The sequence below is a fragment of the Salvia miltiorrhiza genome, chromosome 7 (assembly GCF_028751815.1).
Source record: "Salvia miltiorrhiza cultivar Shanhuang (shh) chromosome 7, IMPLAD_Smil_shh, whole genome shotgun sequence".
Taxonomy (NCBI): Eukaryota; Viridiplantae; Streptophyta; class Magnoliopsida; order Lamiales; family Lamiaceae; genus Salvia; species Salvia miltiorrhiza.
Genome location: NC_080393.1, coordinates 4,991,503 through 5,015,988, shown reverse-complemented (window position 1 = coordinate 5,015,988; position 24,486 = coordinate 4,991,503). Strand labels below are relative to the sequence as shown.

At 33.4% G+C, this 24,486-nt stretch overlaps 3 protein-coding genes and 1 non-coding gene across 4 annotated transcripts; 3 read left to right on the top strand and 1 right to left on the bottom strand.

Annotated features, from left to right (window-relative positions):
* Window positions 1-2,057: 2,057 nt before the first annotated feature.
* On the bottom strand, window positions 2,058-5,436 carry LOC130991896 (accelerated cell death 11). The gene is made up of 4 exons (XM_057916347.1): window positions 4,869-5,436; window positions 4,043-4,215; window positions 3,230-3,375; window positions 2,058-2,346 (listed from the first exon to the last, which is right to left on the bottom strand). Exons 1-4 carry the CDS (start codon window positions 5,061-5,063, stop codon window positions 2,240-2,242), a joined length of 621 nt encoding a protein of 206 aa, XP_057772330.1. The 5' UTR covers window positions 5,064-5,436; the 3' UTR covers window positions 2,058-2,239.
* Window positions 5,437-8,846: 3,410 nt separating this feature from the next.
* On the top strand, window positions 8,847-10,093 carry LOC130991902 (membrane protein PM19L-like). Its single transcript, XM_057916355.1, has 3 exons — window positions 8,847-9,083; window positions 9,306-9,483; window positions 9,681-10,093. Exons 1-3 carry the CDS (start codon window positions 8,954-8,956, stop codon window positions 9,901-9,903), a joined length of 531 nt encoding a protein of 176 aa, XP_057772338.1. The 5' UTR covers window positions 8,847-8,953; the 3' UTR covers window positions 9,904-10,093.
* Window positions 10,094-10,941: 848 nt separating this feature from the next.
* On the top strand, window positions 10,942-11,044 carry LOC130996464 (U6 spliceosomal RNA). Its single transcript, XR_009092636.1, has one exon. It is a non-coding gene; the product is annotated as a U6 spliceosomal RNA (small nuclear RNA).
* Window positions 11,045-18,886: 7,842 nt separating this feature from the next.
* On the top strand, window positions 18,887-20,999 carry LOC130991893 (MYB-like transcription factor EOBII). Its single transcript, XM_057916342.1, has 3 exons — window positions 18,887-19,156; window positions 19,662-19,791; window positions 20,496-20,999. Exons 1-3 carry the CDS (start codon window positions 18,916-18,918, stop codon window positions 20,920-20,922), a joined length of 798 nt encoding a protein of 265 aa, XP_057772325.1. The 5' UTR covers window positions 18,887-18,915; the 3' UTR covers window positions 20,923-20,999.
* The last annotated feature ends 3,487 nt before the right edge of the window (window positions 21,000-24,486 follow it).

Sequence of the window (24,486 nt, the reverse complement as noted above, 5' to 3'; positions counted from 1 at the left end):
TCAGCGCTCCAGGACAAATGTGAGTGGAAGGAAAGTAGCCGGCCCCTACCAGCATTATCACAAATCGATAAAGCAAGGGCCCAGAACATGTGACAACACCAACAAGTGTCGGCAATAATGGCTAACAAAAGATGGTGGCTGTCAATTTCAAGCAAGCTGGCCACGAAGATAGTATCCGAGGCCAACCACCAAGCAATAATAGAGGGTATCAGACCTCTATAAATTCACAAGTACTGGAGAGAAGAGAGGCATCGAAAAATTTCACAACTTTCTCACACTACACACTCTCTCTTCAGAATCTATCTTTGTAATTTTAATTTTTGTCTTTCAAAGTTTTTTTAGTTTTAGTTTAGTTTTTTTTTTATGTACACAAGAATTAGCTACTATGAGTAGCTAAAACAAGTTTGTCTCCTCCATTGGGGAAGTTTTTTTTTTATGAAATAAATTAATTATTATATAATTCCTCTATAAACACTTTGTTTTTGTCCAACTATTCCGGGTTGAGTAAAAATATTTTCTTTTCATTTTTCAACAAAAATATTTGACGTCGAGACACAGTGAAGGAGAGAAACTGATTCCTGAAGGTGACCATTCGGCGAAAGCCGGAACACAGTGAAGGAAGAAGGTTGCAACCACCACTTGCGAGCGTGTGGTTGGACGAAGGCCGAGTGGGCAAGAAGTCCGTAAAACGCGATAAAAGCTCCTGAAGGTGACCAGTCGACGAAAGGTATAACTGTTGATTTATGATTTGAATTATTTTGAAGTGTTACGGAAGCATGTTGGGCCTGATAAAATGTTAGACTGTTAAGATCAAAATGATTTGCTAAATGAGCTTGAATGGTATATCGGCTGGAAACTTTCCTCGTGCCCGACAGATTACTGGGTGATCTGGGTCTGGACTGTGAGACAACGCCACGTACCTTTAAGCAAAAACAATTTAATAAAATTTGGTTTGCATGTATTAATTAAGCATGATTTTAGACGAAGGGCGGTTTGGTCAATTGATTGGCTTTTGGTTACTAAAGTCTTACTTTATATCTTGTGGCTATATAAGTCCTTAACTATGTGAGTTTGGCTAAATGTGTCTTTCCCTCATCTTTTAATGCTGAGTAAACATTCGAGTCAATTCTTCGCTCTACAAGTTTCTAGGATATGCTGACACTAGTGAAATCTATTTCACATTATACGATATTTGGGCCGTTTTTGTCTTAAAGAAGTTCCTTGTTTGATATTTTAGGTTATTTTCCGAACATCTTCACAGGAATGACAGTGTTTTTCACTTCCAAAGGTCTTTCAAAATGTGCATTGAAGAAATGTTACTTATTCTAAGTCTATTTTGACTCCTATTATAGAAGTTAAAGTATACGAAACAGTTATATTGTTGCTTCTATATTGCAAAAACCTTCGAATAAACCTCTTATATGGATGGATTCTTGCTGCTTGGTCCTGGTCAACCTATGTGAGCATATATGTTTCGAAAAACGAGCAGCCCAAATTACTTCTATGGGTTTTTTTATCGCACTATTTATTTGTCCAAATAGAAAATTAGTCTCCAAAATTAAGAGTTAAGAGAAACAATATTTGTCAATTTATGCTTTATAGTGAAGTACTAAAGTTTCAATGCCCTTATAAATGCATCATACATGGGCTAGACTAATTTCCATCAATCAGATTTTGGTCATATTTTGCTGATTTTGCTACCGAAATCAAATTACCCTCAAACTAATGCTGACATAAATTTTCAGGTGGTCATATCATTGTCAATTTGGAGATAGACCAGTTTTGATCGCAATTAATATGTTCATAAAATCTTTTTGTGGTATGTAAAATTAGGATTTGACCAAAATTTGCTAATTTACAAACCATTATCCCAGTTATAAATATGTATTACTAGAAAATTAGGTTGGGTTCAAATTGAAACCTGAATTTTTTGGGTAACCTGAACTCATACCGAAGTGTTCGGTCAGATTTATTTTCTCGGATTAGGTTTGAATTTGCTTATATAATAGTGTTGTCCATAAAAATACATTCAACAAACAAATTTGCTAATTTCAAACTAAAGAAGGAATATATGATTTAATTTAACCAAATAGTAATTATTTCCAATACAAAGTAATAATGAAAATATTAGTATGTTTGACATATTGAGATACAAGTATGATTAAATCAGTAAAATACAGACATAATATAAGATTAATAGATGAGATGTTCAGAAATCAGAACTATAAGAATCCCATTTTCACCAATCAGTTCCTAACCCTCTTGAGATGAAGAGCTGCTCGATGTACTTGACGACTCGAGCTGCCGAGGCTACGAAGTTCTGCATCTGAATTCTTGCTGAAGTTTCTGAAAGAGAAAATACTTTTTTGACATTTTGAAAAGATAAAGTCATGCAAGTGTGAATTAAAACTAGACATTCAATTCATCACATATAGCCAAGCAAAAAGAATAGAAACCAATGGGAAGACAGTAAAAAGGAACTACAAAGATCTCAATGTAGTAAAAGTTAATCTAAGAGGGTGTTTGTTTTAAAGAGCTTATAAGCTCTTTCAAAGTGTTTGACAAAAAAATAAGCTCCTAAACAACTTATAAGCTATAAAAATAAGCTCTCAGAGCTTATAAGCTGTCCAAAAAACAAGTTCATCAATTCCAACTTATTTTCTCATTATTATCTTATAAGCAACAACCATTTTACGAAAATAACTCAACCATGGTTCGATATTTTCATCAAATACATTTCCAATTTCATCCGTCTACAATGTTCTCTGTACCTCACTATTCACTCTCTAAATTATAATAAGCTTATTACTCAAACACTTTGACAACTTATAAGCTTTGAGACATTACATTTTATAAGCTCTTTAAAATAAGCTTAGCCAAACACCCTCTAATTCGTGCAATACAATTACTATAGTGAGTAAGTAGAGCCCTTGGTTTAAATGATAAGTTCTTTCCCCATTCATGATCATTAGCCAAATGGCTTATGTTGGCTGATCAGTCAAGTTAGGATCTGGCACATTTATGATTGAATTCATCAGTTCTTATTTTAATCAAACGGGTTAGACAAAGACCAACTATCCCGAGTTTATTTGAATTAGAACTTGCTAAATCAATATATAGCTTATGCATCAACATGCGAATGTCAAGAGATGCGTGAGAAGACAGGTTTATGTTCTTTGCTAACATACAAATTAACGGAATAAGAGATCTGCAGAAACATGAAACTCACCATCTTCATTCAGTTTGTTCAACAGCTGTGCCTTTGTGGGAAGGGCATACATTCCTGCAGCCACAGCTTTTCTAATGGCCCATCCATGGTATGGAGAAAAAACTTGCGCATAAGCTTTTGAAGCTGGGTCCTTCAGGGAACTTCCCCTATAGACAACAAGATTTGAAGCACTACAAGATAAGTCATTGTGCTAGGCATAGATTACTGAGAAATCAATTTTATCCGTTAACCGAATGATTCTTTTCAAAAATAGGGAATGCAAAATACAAAATTCCTGTGAGGTTCCCATCTTCGTTAAAATACTTTAAATTCACTATATGTATGGATACACTTGACATACAAGGGTTCATTGGGATCACTAATTTCATAACGCCAAGACAAATATTGCTACATCACAATTCTATGCATGATGCGGAAATATTGCATGTTTTTTTGTTCACATTATGTCAGTCATTATTCAGATAGTAGTTCATTTCTGTATGCATAACACACAGAATTGTGTTTTGCATGTTTCAGTGTGATTTTAATTTAATGTAGCTCATTTTTATTTTTATTTTGAAGGAAATGTATCTCATTTATTAGATCTAATTAAGTTAAACTCTCACTGTGTGTGAAAATAATTCAACACTTGATTGCTGTAAACTTCCATCTATGACTGCTAGCTACATGTTCCAAAATTGATCCGATAATATGGGCATGATCACTTTTGACTCTTATGTAATCGCAACCCAAAAGTTTGCGGGGAAACAAATACAAAATACAGTACAAATACCATGAAACAACTAGTGCAGAGATTGCAGGAAGAGGACGTACTGTGAAGAAATAATGTGCTCAAACAAAACCTTGACCATGTCAACTCCACGCTTCACTCTGAGAAGATTCCTCGTGTGACTCCCTGCCTTCCGCACACAATCAGATTTAACATCATCATCCATCATTAGTGGCACCACGGTTATTGATTTTGACGCCCCCACAAGATCATTCACCTTAAATGAGTTGTAAAAAGAAATCGGAAATAAGGCAACCACATTGAACAGTGGCACTCTATATCACAAAGCTGCAACGCGTGCATGGATGAAAGAAACTTGCCACATCATACATAGTTTCAAGGACTTTTGCAAGATAATACATATTCAGATTGCAAGATAGATCAAATCACACATTTTTAATGAACAACGTATGATTATTGTGCAACCGGAACGTTATTTCCTGCATTATAGCATGATCAAACTTGCAAAACACACCAACCTATATACATTTACGGAATCACGTAAGATCATGGCAGAAACAAAACAGCTAACATTCCATATCCAGAATCACAACACATCAAATTACGAATTCAACATCAACGAGTTACTTGTAATTCCAGTAAAAACACAATATTGTAAGGATCAAAAGTTCATTAATTAAACACAGACATAGCATTAAAAATAAGGAAACAGGTAAAATTATCAACACATTACTACTAAAAGTTACACATAAATGACTAATTAGATTACAGAAAGCAGTAACACACAAAATCACAATAAATTGCTGGTCTGTCGATCTCACTAAACTCAACAACACTTCCGATAAAAAGTAAACTAAATTCACAAGAAACTCAATCACAAAACAACAATTAAAACAAAAATTGAATTACTTTGGCAACGTAATCGAGCTCAGCGAATTTGAAAGCGATGCCGAGACATCTGAAGAGAGGAGAGACGAGAGAGCAGGCGTTAGAGAAGGGGGCGAGTTCAAGGCGGGCTTCTTCTCCCTCGGGGAATTGACTTAATCTGTTGCTCAATTCTTTGAAAGCATCCGCCATTTTCCTCAGAGGTTTATCTTCCTCCATTGCTTGATCGGCGGAAGGTGGAAGAGGGGTCGGCGTCGGTTGACGCACTTCTGATTTCTTAGGAGGGACTGAAATTAAATAATAATATTCCTTTATTTTAAGGAGAAATTTTGGTGTATCCTAAAAAGGGATTCTTGTTACTCTTATTACAAATCCAAAAATGATTGCTGATAAATCCCAATTAGAGGGTGATTAAGGAAAAAGAAAATCAGAATGATAAATTAACCAAAGTAATTGCCAACTTTTTCTATAATTAATCTTCCAGAAAATTAAGACATTCTTTTCCTTCCATAATAAGAGAACTGAAATGGAGATAATGAGAGCAAGCAAGGAATAAAGTTGGAATAATTAAGAGTGGAAATTGGAAAAGTAAAGAATACTTCATTTCATCTTTTATATATACAAAGGTAAAAAGCGGTCATTCGATATTATTCCGTGATTTTTTTGCCAAAAAGAATATAGATTCAAGACTAGAGTATCACAATTTCAGCATTTTATTCAGAATGTAGCGTTCCGATCTAAATAAGTCCAATAGTCATAGAAAAATATCGAAAAGAAGGACAATTATAGGGGAAAAAAAAAAAAAACTCGATAGGACTACAAAAAATATTAAGTGAGCTTAAGCTCGATAGGACTAGAAAGAAGATTCGCTCCAATTTAAAATATTAACCAAAATTTTTATAGTTACTTGATTTTAAAATTTATTATTTTACTTTTAAATTAAATAATAGTAGTAATTAATATTTTGTTTGATATATATGTTAGGTGGGATTTGTTTCTATTTTTCAAAGTCATCATTTTATTTCTCTTTCTTTTCGCTCCAATACTTTATGAAAATATTTTTGCATTGCAAAGAAAAACAATAATTATTTAAGAAAATTATATATTTCTCTAATCATTATCTCATAATATTTTCGAGTTTATCTTTCATAGAGTTGCTTTACAAATATATATCACGTGAATTGAAATATATAATATTCATCTTTACATCTAATAGGAGACCAAATATTTTATAAAATTGAGAAAATAAGTGATCTACTTTTTTTTTATATGAAATTTCGGATGTGACAAGCTAGTTTGGAAATAAAGAATTTAAAGTTAGACTTGAAAATTTAGTACTTTCAATATAAATTCAATTCAAATAACCAAAAATTGAAAAATACTTCGAGTTATAATTGTAATATGATTGTTGAGTATTGATACTCAAGTTTGGTTGTTGTGTAGACAAATTTGCTAGTTTTGCTCTCATAGTATCTAGTTTGATATTTTGACCGGTACAGTCCAAAACGAGTTTACAGCTATATATTCGTTTTTGAAGTATATCTCGTGGGTTTTAGATAAACTTGCTTCCTGAGTTCAGAGCATGCACATCTCCTTGGTTATTCGAAGATAATTAAGGAGTTATCTACAAGAGTCCTTGGTTCAACTTATCTCTTCTAGGGTTTTCTACTACCTACATCTATAAAAGACTGAAGAGATCATCACATGAAGGTTGCTGCGTTTTATTACTCTTCTTCAGTTCATAAAGAGTGTTTTGTTGAGTGCTTAGTTCGTTTTTTATGTGGGTAGAAAAACTAGTTTTTGTTTATTGAGTTCTTAGTTTGTTCAGTTCGTGTGAGAACAAACTGGTGTGTTATCTTGCTGTTGTTATATCAAGCAAGGTTGTGGGTGTTCGAATTCTTTTGTTCTTCATTTACCAGGCTGTTGGTAAAGCTTATTTTCGTAGTTGTTGGTGGTGAGTGACGCTTAGAGAGTTGATTGTTGTTCTTCTCTCAATTATTCACGGTTGTGAGGGTTTGGGAAGTTATAGAGGCGAGAAAGCTTGAGAGTTTGTCGTGTAAGTCCTTTGTATAACTTATCTTCACTAGTAGATGATTTACCCCTGGGCGTGGCCCCCCAAACGTAGGTTGTTTAACTGAACTGGGTGAACAATTCTTGTGTTCAATGTTCTTACTTTTTGTGATACTTTTACTGTTACGTTGTGTTGCACGTTTTGTGCTGTTTTGTGTGTGCGACATTTATGCAATTGGATAGGTAAACTTTTCAATTGGTATCAGAGCAGGTCACCTAAGTTATCGGTGTTAGATCTTGGTGACACTAATCCATGTGGTATTGTTTTGTGAGATTGTATTAGAGGCTATTGTTGGTGCATTCACAAATTGATTCAATTCAGGGGGAGAAGATGGAAAATGAAGAGACCTTTTGACAGAGTGTTTCATGTTCATGTGTCTGTCGCTGGTGCTGTATTTCCAGTTTATTCATGAGGTGTGCAGCTTGTTTTGTCCACATCAATGACAAAGGGGAAGATTGTTGAGTATTGGTTATACTTAAATATACTCCCTCCGTCCCTAAAATAACTTTCTCTTTTTCCATTTTGGGACGTCTCCCAAATAACTTCCTCTTTCTTTCTTTCCATTTTTGGACACCTACCCCACCACTAATAATACTTTATTTATTCTTACTTTTCACTTTTCACCACTCCAATACTAATTATAACACTTTTCACAACTTCCAATAATAATTATATCAATTTTTCTCTACTATCAATACACTTTACAACTTTTCATTAAAACACGTACGTGTCGTCCCCAAAGAGGAAGCCATTTCAGGGATGTAGGGAGTATATTGTCATTGTGTAGACAATTCTTGAAGTATCTCAGGATGTTCAGATTCGATTACAAGCAAAGTACCAATCAGTGTCTGGTACTTTGGCTGATACTTTCCTGTGCGATTTTTCAGCAGCATATTCCAGTTAACTCTTATGGATATATTTCATATTATATCAGTAGTATCATAGTATGCACGTTTTGTTGATGGATCACAATTAGAGATATATCAAGATCATCCAAGCAGAGTCCTCATCAAACTAGAACTCTTGTTTCCTTCTACGACTAGGAAATGATTAACTTGGGCTACAAGAGAAGATTGGAGGCTTGAAGTTTATAAAAGGAGGCCATATTTGGTTCATCATGGCTGGGGATTGTGCTTAATATCTCTCGCAATGTAGTCGAGAATTCTGTTTCTGCTAGGTGTCCCCCCGGATTTGTACAGTCTGTAGTACTTTCATTGATACAGTACTTTTATTTCCTTGCAGAACAATGTTTGTAAGTTATACACTTGAGCGTACATTGTAAAAGAGTTATAAACTCTTCTTTATTGTTGGTTTTTATTTCTCAAGGGATTAGGTGCGCCTAGAAAGTTAGTCGTTGTCTAGCTTTCAATTATTCACTATTGGTGAGGTTTTGGAAAAATGTAAAGGCTAAGTAAGAGGGTGTCTTATTGTGTAAGTCCTTTATACATCTTAACTTCATATAGTGGATATTTTTTCCTGGGTGAGGCTCTCTCGATGTAGGTTGTTTAACTGAACTGCATTATCATTTGCTGTGTTCTATTTTTCGTACTCATATTCATTGTTACAATACATTCCACCACATATTTTATGGATTAGTTATTCGATGAAGAGATTGCTAGCATGTAGTAATAACTTATTATTATAACTTATCCTAAACCGAGCTCGAAATCCAAACTTTGACCACAAATTCTTTTTTCAGTTTGATAAATCATTAGTAAATTGATAGTTTTGAGAAAACAACGAAAAATAACAAACTGGAAATTAAACAAAGGAGTGGAGAAGCTCGGAATGAAGGAGAAGGGGACAAGTGCCTCCATATATAGTATGTGAATCACCTCTGCTGCATGCAATGCTGCCACGCATGTTCTTATAACAATAAAAAATTCCCATTTGCCTCTTCTATATATTATAGCAGCTGCCACTCACACTTCAACATCCCAACAACTCAAATCAACAACTTTTTAACTAAATTCATCGCTTCTCTCTTTGCAATAGTAAGAAATACATATATATTTAAATATTTAGTGTTGTGAAAAAAATGGATAGAATAGCTGCGAGGAACATGGCAGGTCCATTGCTGTTGCTGAATTTGATAATGTATTTCATTGTGTTGGTGTTTGCAAGTTGGTGCCTCAATAGGTACATTGATGGTCGAACTGCACATCCAAGTAAGCCCTATACCATTTTTTCATCACTATTGTTTTGGTATTTATTTGAATGTATGTTAGTACTAGGTTTATCATATATGAAGTATATTCATTTTTTTTTTAATCCTTTTTTGTGAACATAATTAGAATGCATGTTTTTCCAGTATTTTAGTAAAATGCAACATCCGTTATTTTAGAACTGGATCAATTAAATAGAAATTAAATTGGATTGATTGATTACAGGTGTGGGAGGAAATGGAGCAACGGGACACTTACTCACATTCTCGGTACTGGCAGCAGTACTTGGAATAGTCTCCAAAATAGGCGGCGGCAACCACCTCAGAACTTGGCGGAACGACAGCTTCGCCACCGCCTCCACCACTTCCACCGCCGCCTGGGCCGTCACCGCTCTCGCTTTCGGGTTATTTTTTGCCTCTCTTACTATATGCATGTATCTATTGTGTTCTATTTCGAATAATCTTGAGTGATATGTTGGGGCTAAATTGCGAGTAATCGGACGTCCTTTGATGTATATATTGATGATTATTTCGTGATTAAAATGCTAAGTAATCATGTATGTAACGTTGGTAAAGAAATGTATATATAATTTGATTGCAGATTGGCGTGCAAGGAGATAAATGTGGGAGGGTGGCGAGGGTGGCGGTTGAGGGTGGTGGAGGCCTTCATCATAATTCTGGCCTTCACGCAGTCCATCTATGTGCTTCTGCTTCACTCTAGCTTCTACCGCAGCAGCGCCTACGACGACGACACTGGCTACGGCGGCGGAGTCGCTGGAGCTCAGCCGGTGCACAAAGGCAGCGCCACCGGTGGAATGGTCTGAACGCGCAATTTTCCAAAACTGGACTTATAATTTGGAATTTTGTTATTAATGTAATGTTGCGTAGCTTTTTCGCTTTCCAACTCGTAAAACTGGGAAGTTTGTTATGTGTTGTTTGTATTTGGTTTAGTGACGACGTTATCTTCCCGTATAATTAATTTAATGTTTGAGCCTTCTGTTGTTTGTTTTTTTGTAAAAAATTAAGAGTGATTTTTTTTAGAATAGAATTACAAAGAGGTATTTAATGTATAAATAAATAATTCGGTGATAAAACAATAACTGCACTTAGGCGAGATCATATGTATTATTAAATAACTAATTCGTTATATCACATAAAGATGAAAAATAATCGTATCACATGTATAATCAAATAAGTAAATTATATCATATAAAGATGAAAAATTTTGAACTTTTTTGAATTTTTTTGGAGTTTGATTTGAATTAAAATTTTGGTTGTATGTAATTATACATATAATTAAATATATTAAATAATAGTAATTACTTAAATTTTGTGTCGAAAAAAACTGCTTCATTTATGGTGGGAGTAATAAAGTTATCAAATTCGATTGGATTGTCTTGCTACTTCAGCTCGTTCAAATCAAGTGTTTGGGATACACTCATATATTCCTAATCGGATTTCTATAAAAATAATGCAAAACTACTGTTAATATAATACTATTCTAAACTATTATCAACATAAATATAATTCGTAGTTAAAAGCAGGTAGCTTATGACGTATTAATATATTATTGATGATATTTTATTTCTGTAAGGATATATAAATGTGTTTTCTCCTTTTCTTTTAATGAAGTTGGAATTAGTAATTGAACATTAATTTCAGTGTAGTTTTAACTCATATTGGATTTTGATTATTCCATTCTTTACGTGATGAATCCAGAGGATAAATGCGGCCCATTTACAACTATTCGATCCAATTAACAAGGCCCAATCGCCAATCCAATAAGAGCTTATTTTTGTCCCACATCGTTTACGCAGAAAAACCGTTTTCCCTTTATATGTTGAAAACTGACAATACGTATTGTCCCTTCGGGGACATCCGATAAAATTGGAACGATACAGAGAAGATTAGCATGGCCCCTGCGCAAGGATGACACGCATAAATCGAGAAATGGTCCAAATTTTTTTTAAATCCATTTTGCCTGAACTTTGCTTCCAGATTCTAGTTATTCTCAATTTCTCATTCCTTCTCCATTTTGCCTGAACTTTGCTTCCAGATTCTATCATTCCTTCTCCAGACTCCAGTTGACATATGTAAACACACACAAATTTATATATGGAGTTATTCTTTTTTGTAAAATAGTTTTGCTTATTATTTTCATTTTGTTTAAGGATGTGCTTCTTTTTATTTATATTTTTCGTTTTAATGAAAATGAAACTGAGCTTTCTGTACTTGTTCAAATTTCTCAGATACAGAGCATGCACACATTATGTTGATGTTTTGAAAATATATTAAATATTACTCCAAAATGTTGTATTTGCAATTGCAACTATATTGTGTTTGCAACTATTTTCAAAGATTGTGATTGTTTTTGCCCATAAATCTTGTTCCAAAATATAGTTATCTTTATCGAAAATCGTATATGTGTAGGAAAGTCCATTTAGCACGCAGCATGAAGTGGAAAAAAAAATGGATGTTAAATAACACAAAAACTGAAAGGTTGTGACTAGCTCATTCCGATTTAAAATTAATTAGGTCGGGTCATAGAAAGTTTGGCCCGATAGAATTTCGGGTTGACATTTTATTTTTCAGAGATACAAAATATATGTATATTACATTTAAATTATTCAAGTAAAATCATAATATTATAAACTAGATTAAGTATTCGATAAAACTTAAATCAATGACCTTATATAAAGATAGCCTTTTAGTGTCTTATTTTTGCCGCTTGAACTAGGCTTCTTCGATTGGTTGATGGGATTCTTGACAACTCCAAATTGTATAACTTTAATAAAAAATTTTTTGTGATTTTCAGTATATTTAATCCTTATATATAATATTATTTTGAACATCGTACTCATAATTAATGTAACTTTTGCTTGTTATTATAGCCGCGTAACACGCTGAAAATGACTAGCCAAAATATAATACCGACGATTATTCAAATTGGAATCCAGATAATATTTAATCCAAGATATCTCAAGTGTAATCTTTCTAGCTTTTAACCTGACTTGATAATTACAAGCAAACAAGAAAATACCAAATATATTAGTCAAAGAAACGTAGATTAATTCAAGGTAGCTAGTAGTAATGGCTGATTCAGTCCCTTTTCTACCTAACTATATATGGATTTCATGGATGTGACATAAGAAATGAATCTTGATATATCATATAGGGTTAATCGTCGAGAAATTATTGAATTTTCGTCAAATTTTAATTTTGTATACAAATTTTAATATTTGGTGTGATAATTTTTAAAGTGTTGATTTATCTAATTTTAATATTGATAGAGATTTCAGTCAATTTTTTGCTCACATAATTAATAGAATAATTGACGTGCGTGGTAATCGATTGATAGAATTGAAACAATATCAATTATTCAACTAGCCATGTCAATAATAACTTTGGCCAAAATTCTAATTGGTAACACAATTGAATTAAATCAATACTTCAGTGGTTACCACACCAAACTTTGAATATGCAAAATCAGATTAAATTAAAAAATAAAAAATTACCTAAATTTAAAATTTATATGCAAAAAATTATAATTTGATAAAAGTTCACCAATTTATTAACTATTAACCCTATTATATATAATGTTGAATTGATAAGCAACTCATCATCTATGAATTTTTTTTGTAACCATCACTAACATTTAGTTAACAATAACATTATTTTTTATCATCTTGTTTCCTATGTCTCCTAAGCGGCAATCTTAATTTGCGTACAAAGTAACAAAGGGAATTAAAAATTGAGGAAAAAGAATACACATTTACGGTACCGAGCGCAACTTTTTCTATACACAATTGTTTTGTGTCACGGAAAAAATACATTTTATAACGAAAAAAATAAGTTATAATGGTGAAAAATTGTTACGTTTGCTATTAAGATAACGGTAATGGAGCGTTATGGAAAATATAAAAATTCGTCATATATAGTTACAATACAATACGTAAAAAATACATTTTATAACAGATATTTACCGTTACATATTATATTCATACAAAACGATTGTCAATGTGTGTTATGTATGTCTCATATTACCGTTATGTATATATAGCATAGTTAACGGTATATATATTACCGTTACGTATGAGCGCTCCTCATACATGATACCATTATATATCTCGTTTTTTTTGTATTTAGATAACGCAAAATTACTTTTATGTATGAGCGGTTTAATTTTTAGTAGTGCTTTAAACGTGATTATGCATAACAACAAACACGAGATTCAAAGTAAAAAATAAAATAAAATAGAAAATTCGAGCAAATAAATTCTACCATATCTTTGGCAATCTAATTGATAACATAAAATAAAGACTTGCATATCTTAAGAGATTTGATCAAAATCCTTAATTGTAAGTGAACAAGCCCACAAACCTTTTTTACACGAGTCCATTATATAGTGTTTTTTTCTCTTTTTCTGACGACTCCATCAAGATTCAAAGACATAGTTATGAACTTATGATCATAAGTTATTGCACTAATATTAGATTATCAAGATTTATAAGATTCGACAATAACGTGTCGAATTATTTTTTCTTAAATTAATGCAGTCATAAAGCTAATGTTTCTAGCTAGAAAAAGACCCGGACCGTTGGCAATGCGTGTCTTAAACATTCCACAGTCACAGACTCACAATTAATTAAGAGGTTGTGCAGTTAAATATTTGGGTTAATTGCCTAGAAATTAATTAACTTTCATCGAATTATAATTTTACATGTAGATTTTAACATTTGACATGAAAATTACTCAAATATTGATTTAATCTGATCTTACCAATTAGGATTTCAGACAAATTTACTACTCACATAACTAGCATAATAATTGACGTGACATATCGTTCTTCCATGATAATTGATTGGCTGAAACGACACCAATTTTCAATTAATCATATGCTGAAATAAAATTTTATTATAAAAAAATACCTAAAAACTCATTGCTAGTACCTAATTGATAGCAAAATCAAATTATACCAATATTGCTTTAGTTTGATAGCGTGATTTATTCAGTAAATGTATTGAGTTATTCAGCTTTCATTGTTTCCTTTTACATTTAGCATTCTTCATTGATCCATTCCCTATATATATATATATATATATATATATATATATATATATATATATATATATATATAAACGCTTCTTAAAATATAAATTAGGAATCATTTTCAGCCCTTAGACTATCAAGATCTACGGTTGATTCATCACTTTGTTGGATAAATTCATGGTCCTGAGTTCGAATCCCAAAGGTAGCAAAAAATTATTTTTCGCAATTCATGCCTTTATACAGTTTATTCATGCGTGCTATACATAAAATTCATGTATTTTTGCTGGTTCGTAATTCTTAAAATAAGGGTGGTTTATTGAATAACCGCCCCATATATATATATATATATATATATATATATATATATATATATATATATAGGGGGCCTCTCCAATGAGACCCCCTAATTTTAGTGAGATATAGGGCACGATCTGGTGCGTTTATTTTATCAATCCTATGGCTGATATTGTATTTGGAAGGTGATTTTTTTTCGCAGGGTTCGAATCCTGGAGGGAGCAGAATATTTTAAATTTAGTTATTCATCAGTATATACTGCATTGTTCATCAGTATATACGGCCTTGTTCATCAGTATATATGTCTTATTCATTACGAATTTTTTAAATTTTATTTTTCATCAGTATATACATCTTGTTCATTAGATATACGTTTTGTTCATTAGTATTATATGTCTTATTCATTGTACTCATGTTACACGAAAAATAGGGGGTCTTACTGAAGCGCACCCCTATATATATATATATATATATATTACAATATTACATGATTGCGAATTAGATGTATAAGTTGTTACTGAATTCAATTTGCGTGACATATTAACTAACCTGAACTAGACTAACAAGAGATAAAAACAAGTGTATGCACTAGTAGTGCTAATTAACAAATTTTTACCCATCATATAACAAACTAGCGTTACTCTCAAAGTCCAACATGCACATATATACCATGACGCAAATTGATGTTAATGGTTAAGGGAAAATTAAATAAAAGGAATAGGCCGCTGGTGTTCCACTAATTTGAAAGTCATTTTCAACAGTTGAATCACTAAATATTGCTTGACAAAACTATCTTCAATTAATCTTAGCCTAAATTCTTCTAGATAGTTTTTGATTCTATTCCTTTTCTAAACCCCGTCCACTACAAGCGTTCTTATCGATGACTTATTATTTATGCGATCAGTATATTAATATTTCTAATTTTCAAAACCCGTCATTTTTAATAATTTATTTGAAAGCAATTAAGATCAGATTAACCCATTGAGTTGTTTCATGCACACACATAGAAGAAATATTATTATCCCACACACCTAATGTGAGCACTAGTACTTATTTGTTGTTGTTCCCGAGGGAACACCAAACGGTGTGAACTTCTATCTGCGAACAGTGAGGTCTAGGGTTCAAACTCCACCGCTCTCTCTCTCCAAAGTAAAAAAAAGAGTTAAGTATCAAATAAGCCCCTTATCACGTTTAGAGCCCTATAGTCGAAGTTGGGCCAACTAAACCCTCAAAGTGCCTAATTTTTAACAATCGGGCCCTCCGCCCTAACGGCGGTTTAACACCGTTAAGATTTTTTTTTTTTCAAATTTCACCAGCATTTCTGGGGTCCCAAACCCTCTTCTGACGGAGACAACATCCTCACAATCCTCCCTCTCTTTCCATCTCTCTCGCTCTCCTCACCTGGGCCTTCTCCCCCGGCGGCATCGCTTGGAAGAACGTCTGCAATCGTGCCGGCGCCGTCGCCATCCCTAGCCCACACGGCCTTCCCTGCTTCGGCAGCCGCATCACCCTCAGTCGCGGCCTCGCGCACCGCTCCCTCGCCTCCATCGCCTCGCACCTCTTCTCCCCCCGCCACGTCGCCGCCCACGAGCTCGGCCATCGGAGAGACTGCGCCACCATGATACGGAGCATCTCAGATGAACAGAGTGCCAACGACTCCATCTCTATTAGGAAGCATTTGCAGATCGTCGCCTTGAACAATATCACCGGCAGCGTCTTCGGCCGCCGCTACGACCACGAGATGGATGAGATTCATGAAATGGTGAGAGAAGGGTTCAAGCTTCTCGGCGCCTTCAATTGGTCTGATTACTTGTCGTGGTTGTCTCACTTTTACGATCCCCGCCGCATTGTCGCGGCTTGCGAGGCCTTCGTGCCACGTGTCAGGAAGTTCATCCCCGGAGAACTTAAGAATAAGAGAAAATGAGTGGTTGATACCGCCGGAATCTGGAAAAGGAGAAGAGAAAATGAGAGGTGTATTTTCCGGTGAGTTTCCGACGACTTTGGCGAAAATAAAAAAGAAAAAGAAAAAAACTCTTAACTGTGTTAAACAGCCGTTAGGGCGAAGGGCCCGATCATTAAAAATTAGGCACTCTGAGGGTTTAGTTGGCTCAACTTCGACTATAGGGATCTAAACGTGGTAAGGGTCACTATGATAGGGGCTTATTTGATACTTAACCATAAAAAAAAAAGTACTCCCTCCGTTCCATTTGTATGGACCCCTTTATTTGCTATTGAATTGACGCGTATATGTCAATATATTTATATATATGTGTGTGTGTGTAAAAAATATCTTTAATGACATGTTTTCCTCATTTTCAAAGAAAAGTAGGGGTTAATTTGATGGTGAGGTAAATAGTTTTATTTTTTGGGTGCTAATTACATATTATGCACACATACATAGACACTTTTTTTTAGCTCCTACAAATATTTTTTAGATTTAAGACAATTATAAAGCTTTCAAAAAAATATACTATTACAAATTCAAAATTAATCCTGTAATTCGAAAGCAACCTACAAATTCATCTTGAACTTTCTTAATTAATTATGTGGTTATTTTGGTGATCTAAAATCTTTCATTATATTCATATTCTTAACTTTTCCTTCTTGAATTAAAACACCATAATGTTTTTTTATATTATTATTATTTTTTAATTTATACCATTCATTCTTGCCCTTTGGGATAACTCAAAAAAGCTAGTACAATTCTTTGAACCCCTTTGAACCATTATTATATTAGTACCACCTGTCTGCTAATGACGTACTAAGAGCACATTTAAAGCTCTGAATGCCCAAAATATGCACAAAAAGAATCATATTTAAACTAGCACCATGATGATAATATCCTCCTTAATTAAAGCAAAATCCACACATGTTGAGATGCCATTGTCCGTGCAGTGGTTTTCAAGAATAAAGAATTACGCCACCAAACTCGAGATTCATTAGTCCACACAACTTTCCTTAATCTCGTATATATTATATTAGTATAAAATATATAGAGATAGATAGATAAATATATCAATAAATATTAAGGGATAATTGCTCGTAAATTCAAAATATTTTTCAAAATTAAGGAACCCCTCAGGATTTGCCCAAATTAAATTCTACATGGAGTTTAGAATTGACACTGTGAAATTGGAATTGACACCGCGAACACGTAGGACGATAAGTTAAAACGACGTCGTTTAACTTCAATTTTAACATCTGAATTCTCTCCCTTTCTATTTCACATTCGAATTAAGGTTTCTTCATTCAAAAATTGAAGCGACGCACCGATAACCGCCGCGATCGAGGAGAATTTGGCACCTGATTTCCTTCTAACTGACAGCACTCACAACCTATTCCATAGAAAATGATAACTTTGTACAGTTTAGAACAGTGAGTAAAACACATTATTTTGCAAAATGTTTTGATTCTTGTCAGTGGAAGCTTTATGCTAGTGTTGTGAGGAAAGACATGTCTTTTTACATTCCTAAACCCAACATTGATTCAAAGTTTGAAGTGTCACATTGTGAGGATAGGTTTGTGGTTGATGTAGGGGTCAGAACATGTACATGTACATGTACATGTACGGAGTAGGAAGATAATTTAATTTAGATTTTAAAATTGAAGCTAAACGACGTCGTTTTAACTTACTGTTTGTTGTGTCCACAGTGTCAATTTCGAGCTCCATGTAGGATTTAATGTGGGAGAAATCGTTGATTAGACTTAAATTAGACGACAAAAACAAAATGTTATGGATCCCGAAGGTAAAACAAAAGAAATAATAAGTGCAATTTTGGAATTTGGAAAAATATTTTGGATTTATAGGCAATTAACCAAATATTAATTATGTCATATTGATATTGTACACTCAGATGACGTTTATTTAATTGTATGATTAATAAGATGCATGATTGAGTATTTTTATGCTCAATAGTAGGATTTTTTCAATTCCACAATTTCTACAAGCACGATCATATTTAGTCCACATTAACAATTTTTTACTTTGTTCTATGTTGCCGAATACACAAAAAATAATATCAATTAATTTTATAAATTACATATAAAAATGAAGGCTCATCAATTTATTCTTTTTTATTCTTCAGCTTCAAATAAACGAATAAAAAGAACAAATCAAACTGATAATTTGTAAAGTTAGTGATGTCAATATATAATAATTTTTGAAGTGACAACCAAGTGCAAGTTGAATTGGTAAGATATTTTCACTCCAATCAATAGCAGGTTCAAGTCACCACGAGGATAAATGAAAAATTATTATTGACCATCTTTTAAAAAAGTGGAAAAAAATAATTTTTCAGATATTAGAATCGAGATAAATATATAAAAAAGATACTAATATATATGGACTAAACGTGACTAGTGCTCACGAAAGATGCTCACGCAAGTTGCGCGGCACATCCAGTTGCTGGGCCAGTAAGGTTGATCTTTATCTTATGTCAAGATAGGATACTGACTGTTTATTTGATAATGACATGAAGTTTGAGATTTGATTAATGACGATGCACCAATATAAATATGCAGCAAACACAAGCACCTTTTGCCAAGGAATTTACTACACAACATATATATATATATATATACACACAGAGAGATATATGGCACAGTATGCGAGGTGTGGAGTGATGGAAGAGGAGTGGAGAAAAGGGCCGTGGACTGCCGAAGAAGACAGATTGCTTGTTGAGTATGTGAAGTTGCATGGTGAAGGCAAATGGAACGCTGTCGCTATGCTTGCAGGTCATTTACTTAATTGTTTTTCTTAATTATATATAACCGATTTCCCATACCACATGTATATCAACCTTATTATTAATTCACAGATTAAATATGTAATTTCTTAATTTAGGGAACATTTACGTTTGAAGATTGCAAGCTTTTTGTTGACGTACGGATATATGTTGTCTTGTGTACACTACTCTTAATATAGATTGAAATTTTAAAATTAATTAGTCTTTAGGATTTGTATAATTTGAACTAATTTTATTTGATTTATATCCCATTAAGAAGATAAAATAGAAAAATATCTTAGTGACGAAGATAAAATATTCAATCATATAAAGAAACTCCCTTTAATTTATTTATAGCACTATGCGTGAATGTCTAAATGATTCTGAGCAAGATTTGAGTCAGGAAAATGGAGAAAAATATTAACTTTTAGCTTTTAGAAAGGTTGGAGTGAATACATTAATGGATAAAGATCATGTATTGTTTATTTATTTTTTCTGACTATTTGAAAAAACAGGATTAAAAAGAAATGGAAAGAGCTGCAGATTGAGATGGGTGAATTACTTGAGGCCAGATCTTAAGAGAGGCCGAATAACCCCTTATGAGGAGAGTGTCATCCTTGAACTACATGCTAGATGGGGTAACAGGTACTAAATATTTATTTTGTTTAATTCAATATTATAATAAAAAGGAATATTCTTCTTACCTGCTTCCATTTACATATTTACTATATATATTTAATATTTCACCATCAACCCCACTCAAGAATTCCTACCTTTTGTCGCAAGTTCGATGCTTGTCTTGTTTAGAGACCATACTTTTTAACTACTGCCTTACATAAATTGAGATAGAATTAAGATGCATACCAATACATCTTCTAAGTGGATATTAAAAAAATAAAAAGGTGATTGAACTTAAATATACCACTGCCTTTTGCACATGAATTATATTATTATTTTTACATTCAAATACATGAATTTTCAATTATTTAAATTTTGCACACAATTATCAATTTTCAGCGAATTAGTATCATCGTGACTAGTTGAAGTGGCATAAACATCCAACTATTATTTAGTACATTAACCGTTTAAGCCATATATACATTTCAAATGTTTATCTCAACATTAATTTGGAAGCAATTGACAATCGTGTGAAAAGTCCAAACAATTAAAAGTTAGTATACTTAGAAACAAGATTTTTAATACATATGCAAAATCATAATTTGAAATTTGTGTATTAATGCGTATTATCCCAAATAAAAACTATAGGTGGTCAACGATTGCTAACTAATTAATTAATTACATATTTCAAGTTTTTGACATAGTTACATTAAATCATTTTATGAACCTAGGTGGTCAACAATTGCTAGAAGTCTGCCGGGAAGGACCGACAACGAAATCAAGAATTATTGGAGGACTCACTTCAAAAAAAAGGGCAAATCTACTTCTCGAAATACTGAGAAATTGCGGGCTCGCCTTCTTAAAAGACAACAATTTCAACAACAACAGCTCCAACAACAACGATACCAACAAGATGAAATAGATATGAAAAAAATCATATCGTTGTTTTACGAAAACGACACTAAGCTATCGACTTCCGATGAGTCAAGCCACGAACTTGTTGTGCACACGAGCCCACTCGTCGAGCAAGAAGTCCTGCCGGAGGCCCCCAATGATTTGAGCATATGGGATGGCTTATGGAGCATGGATGATCTCCATGGAAATAATTGCTTAAATAGGGCTATTTATCAGCACAATTTGGTTTCACATTTCTTTTGAGCTCTTTAGGTACAAGTACTGTTCGTGTGTTGAAATAAAAAATCATTGAAAACCAAAGAAGGTTTTCGACTTGAATATGATGGTTTGTTCTTGGTTAATTATGCGATTCTTATTTCTTAAGGTGTCTCCATAACAATTTTGATCCATCATACTGATCTTGATTCACCAGATAATTTGATACAAGACTCTCCGTTACTTTTTTTTTTTTTGATAAGGAAAAAAGATTTTTATTAAAAGGATGGTACAAGGAGTACCGAGCACGGGTCATCCCGCGAGAAAACAAAAAGATCAAGGATTACAACACCGGGGCATCCCAGAGAAGCCACAGACCGAGACTAACCCTGAAGGTGAACAGCTGCATTCCATCTGCGAAAGTCTGCGTTGGGCTGATTCAGATTGAAAGCCGAGCTCCAACCCCATATCCTAGTCTTGATTTCAGCAACCATTCTTTCCTTAGACCAAGAACCTTGGTTGAAGATGCATTCGTTTCTCTTCTTCCAGATGCACCAGACAACACAACACCAAACCGCGGTTAAGAACTTGACATCTTCCTTTTTTCCAAGGTTGACGAAGGCATTAAAGTGAGGCTTCACCTTAAGGTGGAAAACGGCTTGCTTGCCCATCCAAAGGATCAACTTCTTCCAGACTTCTTCAATTTTTGCGCAGGAGAAAAAGAGGTGATCAACGGACTCTTCCCTCTCCTTGCATATCACACAGAGGTTCGGTCCCTGAATTGCCACCTGCCGGCGAATAAGATTGTCGATGGTTGGTAAACGTCCTTTGATCACCGTCCATGCCGTAAGGGTGACTCTCCGTTCCTTTAATTATGCTCTTTTGAATAACTCAATATTCTAATATGGAAACCAAAATTCTAAATACTAAATCAAGAACTCACAACCCAAATCACGCATTCCGGTCGATTATACTCATTCACACCTCTTGGAAAATTTATTTCCTAATTAAACGAGTAAAGTAGCTACATGGTATATGTTAGTAGGATATACAAAAAGTAATCCCTTATGTGTGCGTGTGTGTTGGTCAAGCGATAAGGAGTTAATGCTTAAAGTCAAAAGTCTTGAGTTTGAGTCCCCTGTAGTGCGACTTTTAATTTTTTTTAATTAATACTATTAATTTATCAAAAAAAATAATAAAAAAAATCCCTTCCCTGAAAGTACCTAATTCACCTCCCTAGCTCCCAGAAAACCCCTCCCACGCCCACAAAAAGAATATTCCTATATTTGCGAAGTAGCAAAATTAGACTGATGCAACCCAAAATTGGGCCTTTTTTATTCGTATGTGGGCACATTAATGTGACCCAAAATTGGACATGCTTATTGGGTCGGGCCTATTTTGATGGCACATCTACATTTGACAGATTTTAATCCTTAAGATGGTGTGACATAAGTAATTTTTTAGGAGAGATTACATACTTCAATTTTAATTTTACCAATTCTTTCACTGGCTTGGTTTGAATCATGTATGAAATATTTGTCTAATTTATATGAAAGTTGGGTTTTATTAATTTCAATTAAATTATTACTCCTCCGTCTCACGAATATTGAGTCAATTCTTTTCGATACGAGAATTAAGAAAATACTAGTATTTAATGTGTTAAGTGTGGTAGGTGAAAAAGTGAAAAGGTGAATAAAGAAGAATTTTTTTTGCTAAAACAGAAAATAACTCAAGATTCGTGGGACGGATGGAGTATAATTTTTAGAGAAAATATCATTTTATATTCCTAAGTTTGAATTTTATGCAAAACTGCAAAACATTTGTATTATCAATGTTAATTTATTGTCATGGTGTTCCAAAACTTTTACTCTTTCCTCATGTATGACTTTCTAGGTACCTCTGGTACCGATGGTTTAATATTATCTTCTTTTCCTTATCAAAAAATTTGTATTATCAATGTTGTTAATAATTTCATTAAGGCACTGACATTTCCAAATCCGCACTCCCAAATCGATAATGTGCCCAACCACGCTTCTCTCCCTTTTATCTTTATTTCTGACGTGTTCACGTATTAATTATTTTCGATATTGAAAATAAAATAATATGATATATTTGTTAATAACATTGACAATATAAGTATTAATTTATAATTTCGCACATGACTAAACTAGAATAATTAAAAGTTGAAGTTTTGGGATATAACATTTTTCTAATTATAATAAGAGAAAATAAAAATAAAAATAAAATTGAACCTCTATTTCAATTTTCAAAGTTCTTGCCACGTCACTTATTACAAACCCCTCCTCACCAAACTACAAATACTTTAGGTCCTACTTACCGACATACAATATTAAATTGTCACACAAATTCATGGCTTACGTTTTATGGTTTCAAATTCAAGGAGTCCCGTGTACAAATATTGGCATATGGGATTTCATTTACCGATTAAAAATCGATAAAATTCTCAATAATATATGAGGGAAAATGACGTAAATTGGAATAATGGTGATTGGTGACACTTGGTAAGTAGAGGGGGGTGGTCCCAGTTTTGTCACGTGAGGCATTTGCTTCAGTTTCCCAAAATATGGCTGCACAAAATCTTCTAGAGAAAAGATGATTCAACAGTCTCCTTTTAAAGAAATCCGATACTAAAGTCTAAATGTGCCTTTCCTACAAGATATGCAGATCATTTTTATTTTTCCATTTTTCCCCCCACATGAAAATAGCCGATCTAGAGAAAGGAATTGAATTTTTTTATTTTAGCTTTTGTTACATGGTTTTGAGTATTATAGATATTTTGACATAATGCTGCTGTAGAAGAAATAACTATAGAATATCCTTTCAAAAAAAGAAAAATTATAGAACCTCTCAAGACACCAAGGTACTGCTTTTCTCTACTGTTAGTGTTTCTTTTCTTTCTGCAATTAATATTTATATATTTTTCTTTTTAATCACTTTTAATATCACAGATGTTAGTACAATATTTCACATGTAACAAGTAGAGGTAGAAATGAGTTGGAGTTACACCTAAACTATTTAGATTTTAATTCAATGTAAGCTTGTGTGAGCTCTTGTTAGTAACATGAACTTTGACTTGATACAATTTATATTATTATACTATAGTTAGTAAATAAGTATATTAAATTATACTTAACCTTAATTTTTTTTAGACGAAAATGAAGTTTATATTAATATAAATCGTGATGTACAATATCTGTGAGGTTTGGTGGACAATCCGACTTTCAGATCATTACATTATCAATAAAAATGGCAATATTTGCCAAAAAATGGGCTGCTCTATTAGCTTTCCTATGAACATGACATACGTCAAGAACAATTCTCTCTTTCACTTGAACGAACGCCTCATAGAGATCATCACACAAAGAATCCATTCCTCTCGATCGTCTTCTCGCTTAGAACATGCACCGTTAGGAGGGAATCGGACCGGTATAGTCTAGTACCAGACACAGATCATTCTCAAGACAAAATTCAATACCCAATAAAATGGCATGCAACTCACCATAAGCGAAGTCTCCGTTCTGTCAATCCATCTAGCCACAGCCGCCCGAATCAGACCTCGGGAGTCTCTAATAATGAAACCGACACCAACCA

Coding starts and splice junctions, on each gene's coding strand:
- LOC130991896 (XM_057916347.1), bottom strand. CDS start 5,063: ATGGAGGAAGATAAACCTCTGAGGAAAATGGCGGATGCTTTCAAAGAA. Junction 3,376..4,042: donor GAGCACATTATTTCTTCACA/GTACGTCCTCTT, acceptor TGTTGTCTATAG/GGGAAGTTCCCTGAAGGACC. Junction 2,347..3,229: donor GAACAAACTGAATGAAGATG/GTGAGTTTCATG, acceptor TTTCTCTTTCAG/AAACTTCAGCAAGAATTCAG.
- LOC130991893 (XM_057916342.1), top strand. CDS start 18,916: ATGACGATGCACCAATATAAATATGCAGCAAACACAAGCACCTTTTGC. Junction 19,157..19,661: donor CGCTGTCGCTATGCTTGCAG/GTCATTTACTTA, acceptor TTGAAAAAACAG/GATTAAAAAGAAATGGAAAG. Junction 19,792..20,495: donor CATGCTAGATGGGGTAACAG/GTACTAAATATT, acceptor TTATGAACCTAG/GTGGTCAACAATTGCTAGAA.
- LOC130991902 (XM_057916355.1), top strand. CDS start 8,954: ATGGATAGAATAGCTGCGAGGAACATGGCAGGTCCATTGCTGTTGCTG. Junction 9,084..9,305: donor TGGTCGAACTGCACATCCAA/GTAAGCCCTATA, acceptor GATTGATTACAG/GTGTGGGAGGAAATGGAGCA. Junction 9,484..9,680: donor GTCACCGCTCTCGCTTTCGG/GTTATTTTTTGC, acceptor ATTTGATTGCAG/ATTGGCGTGCAAGGAGATAA.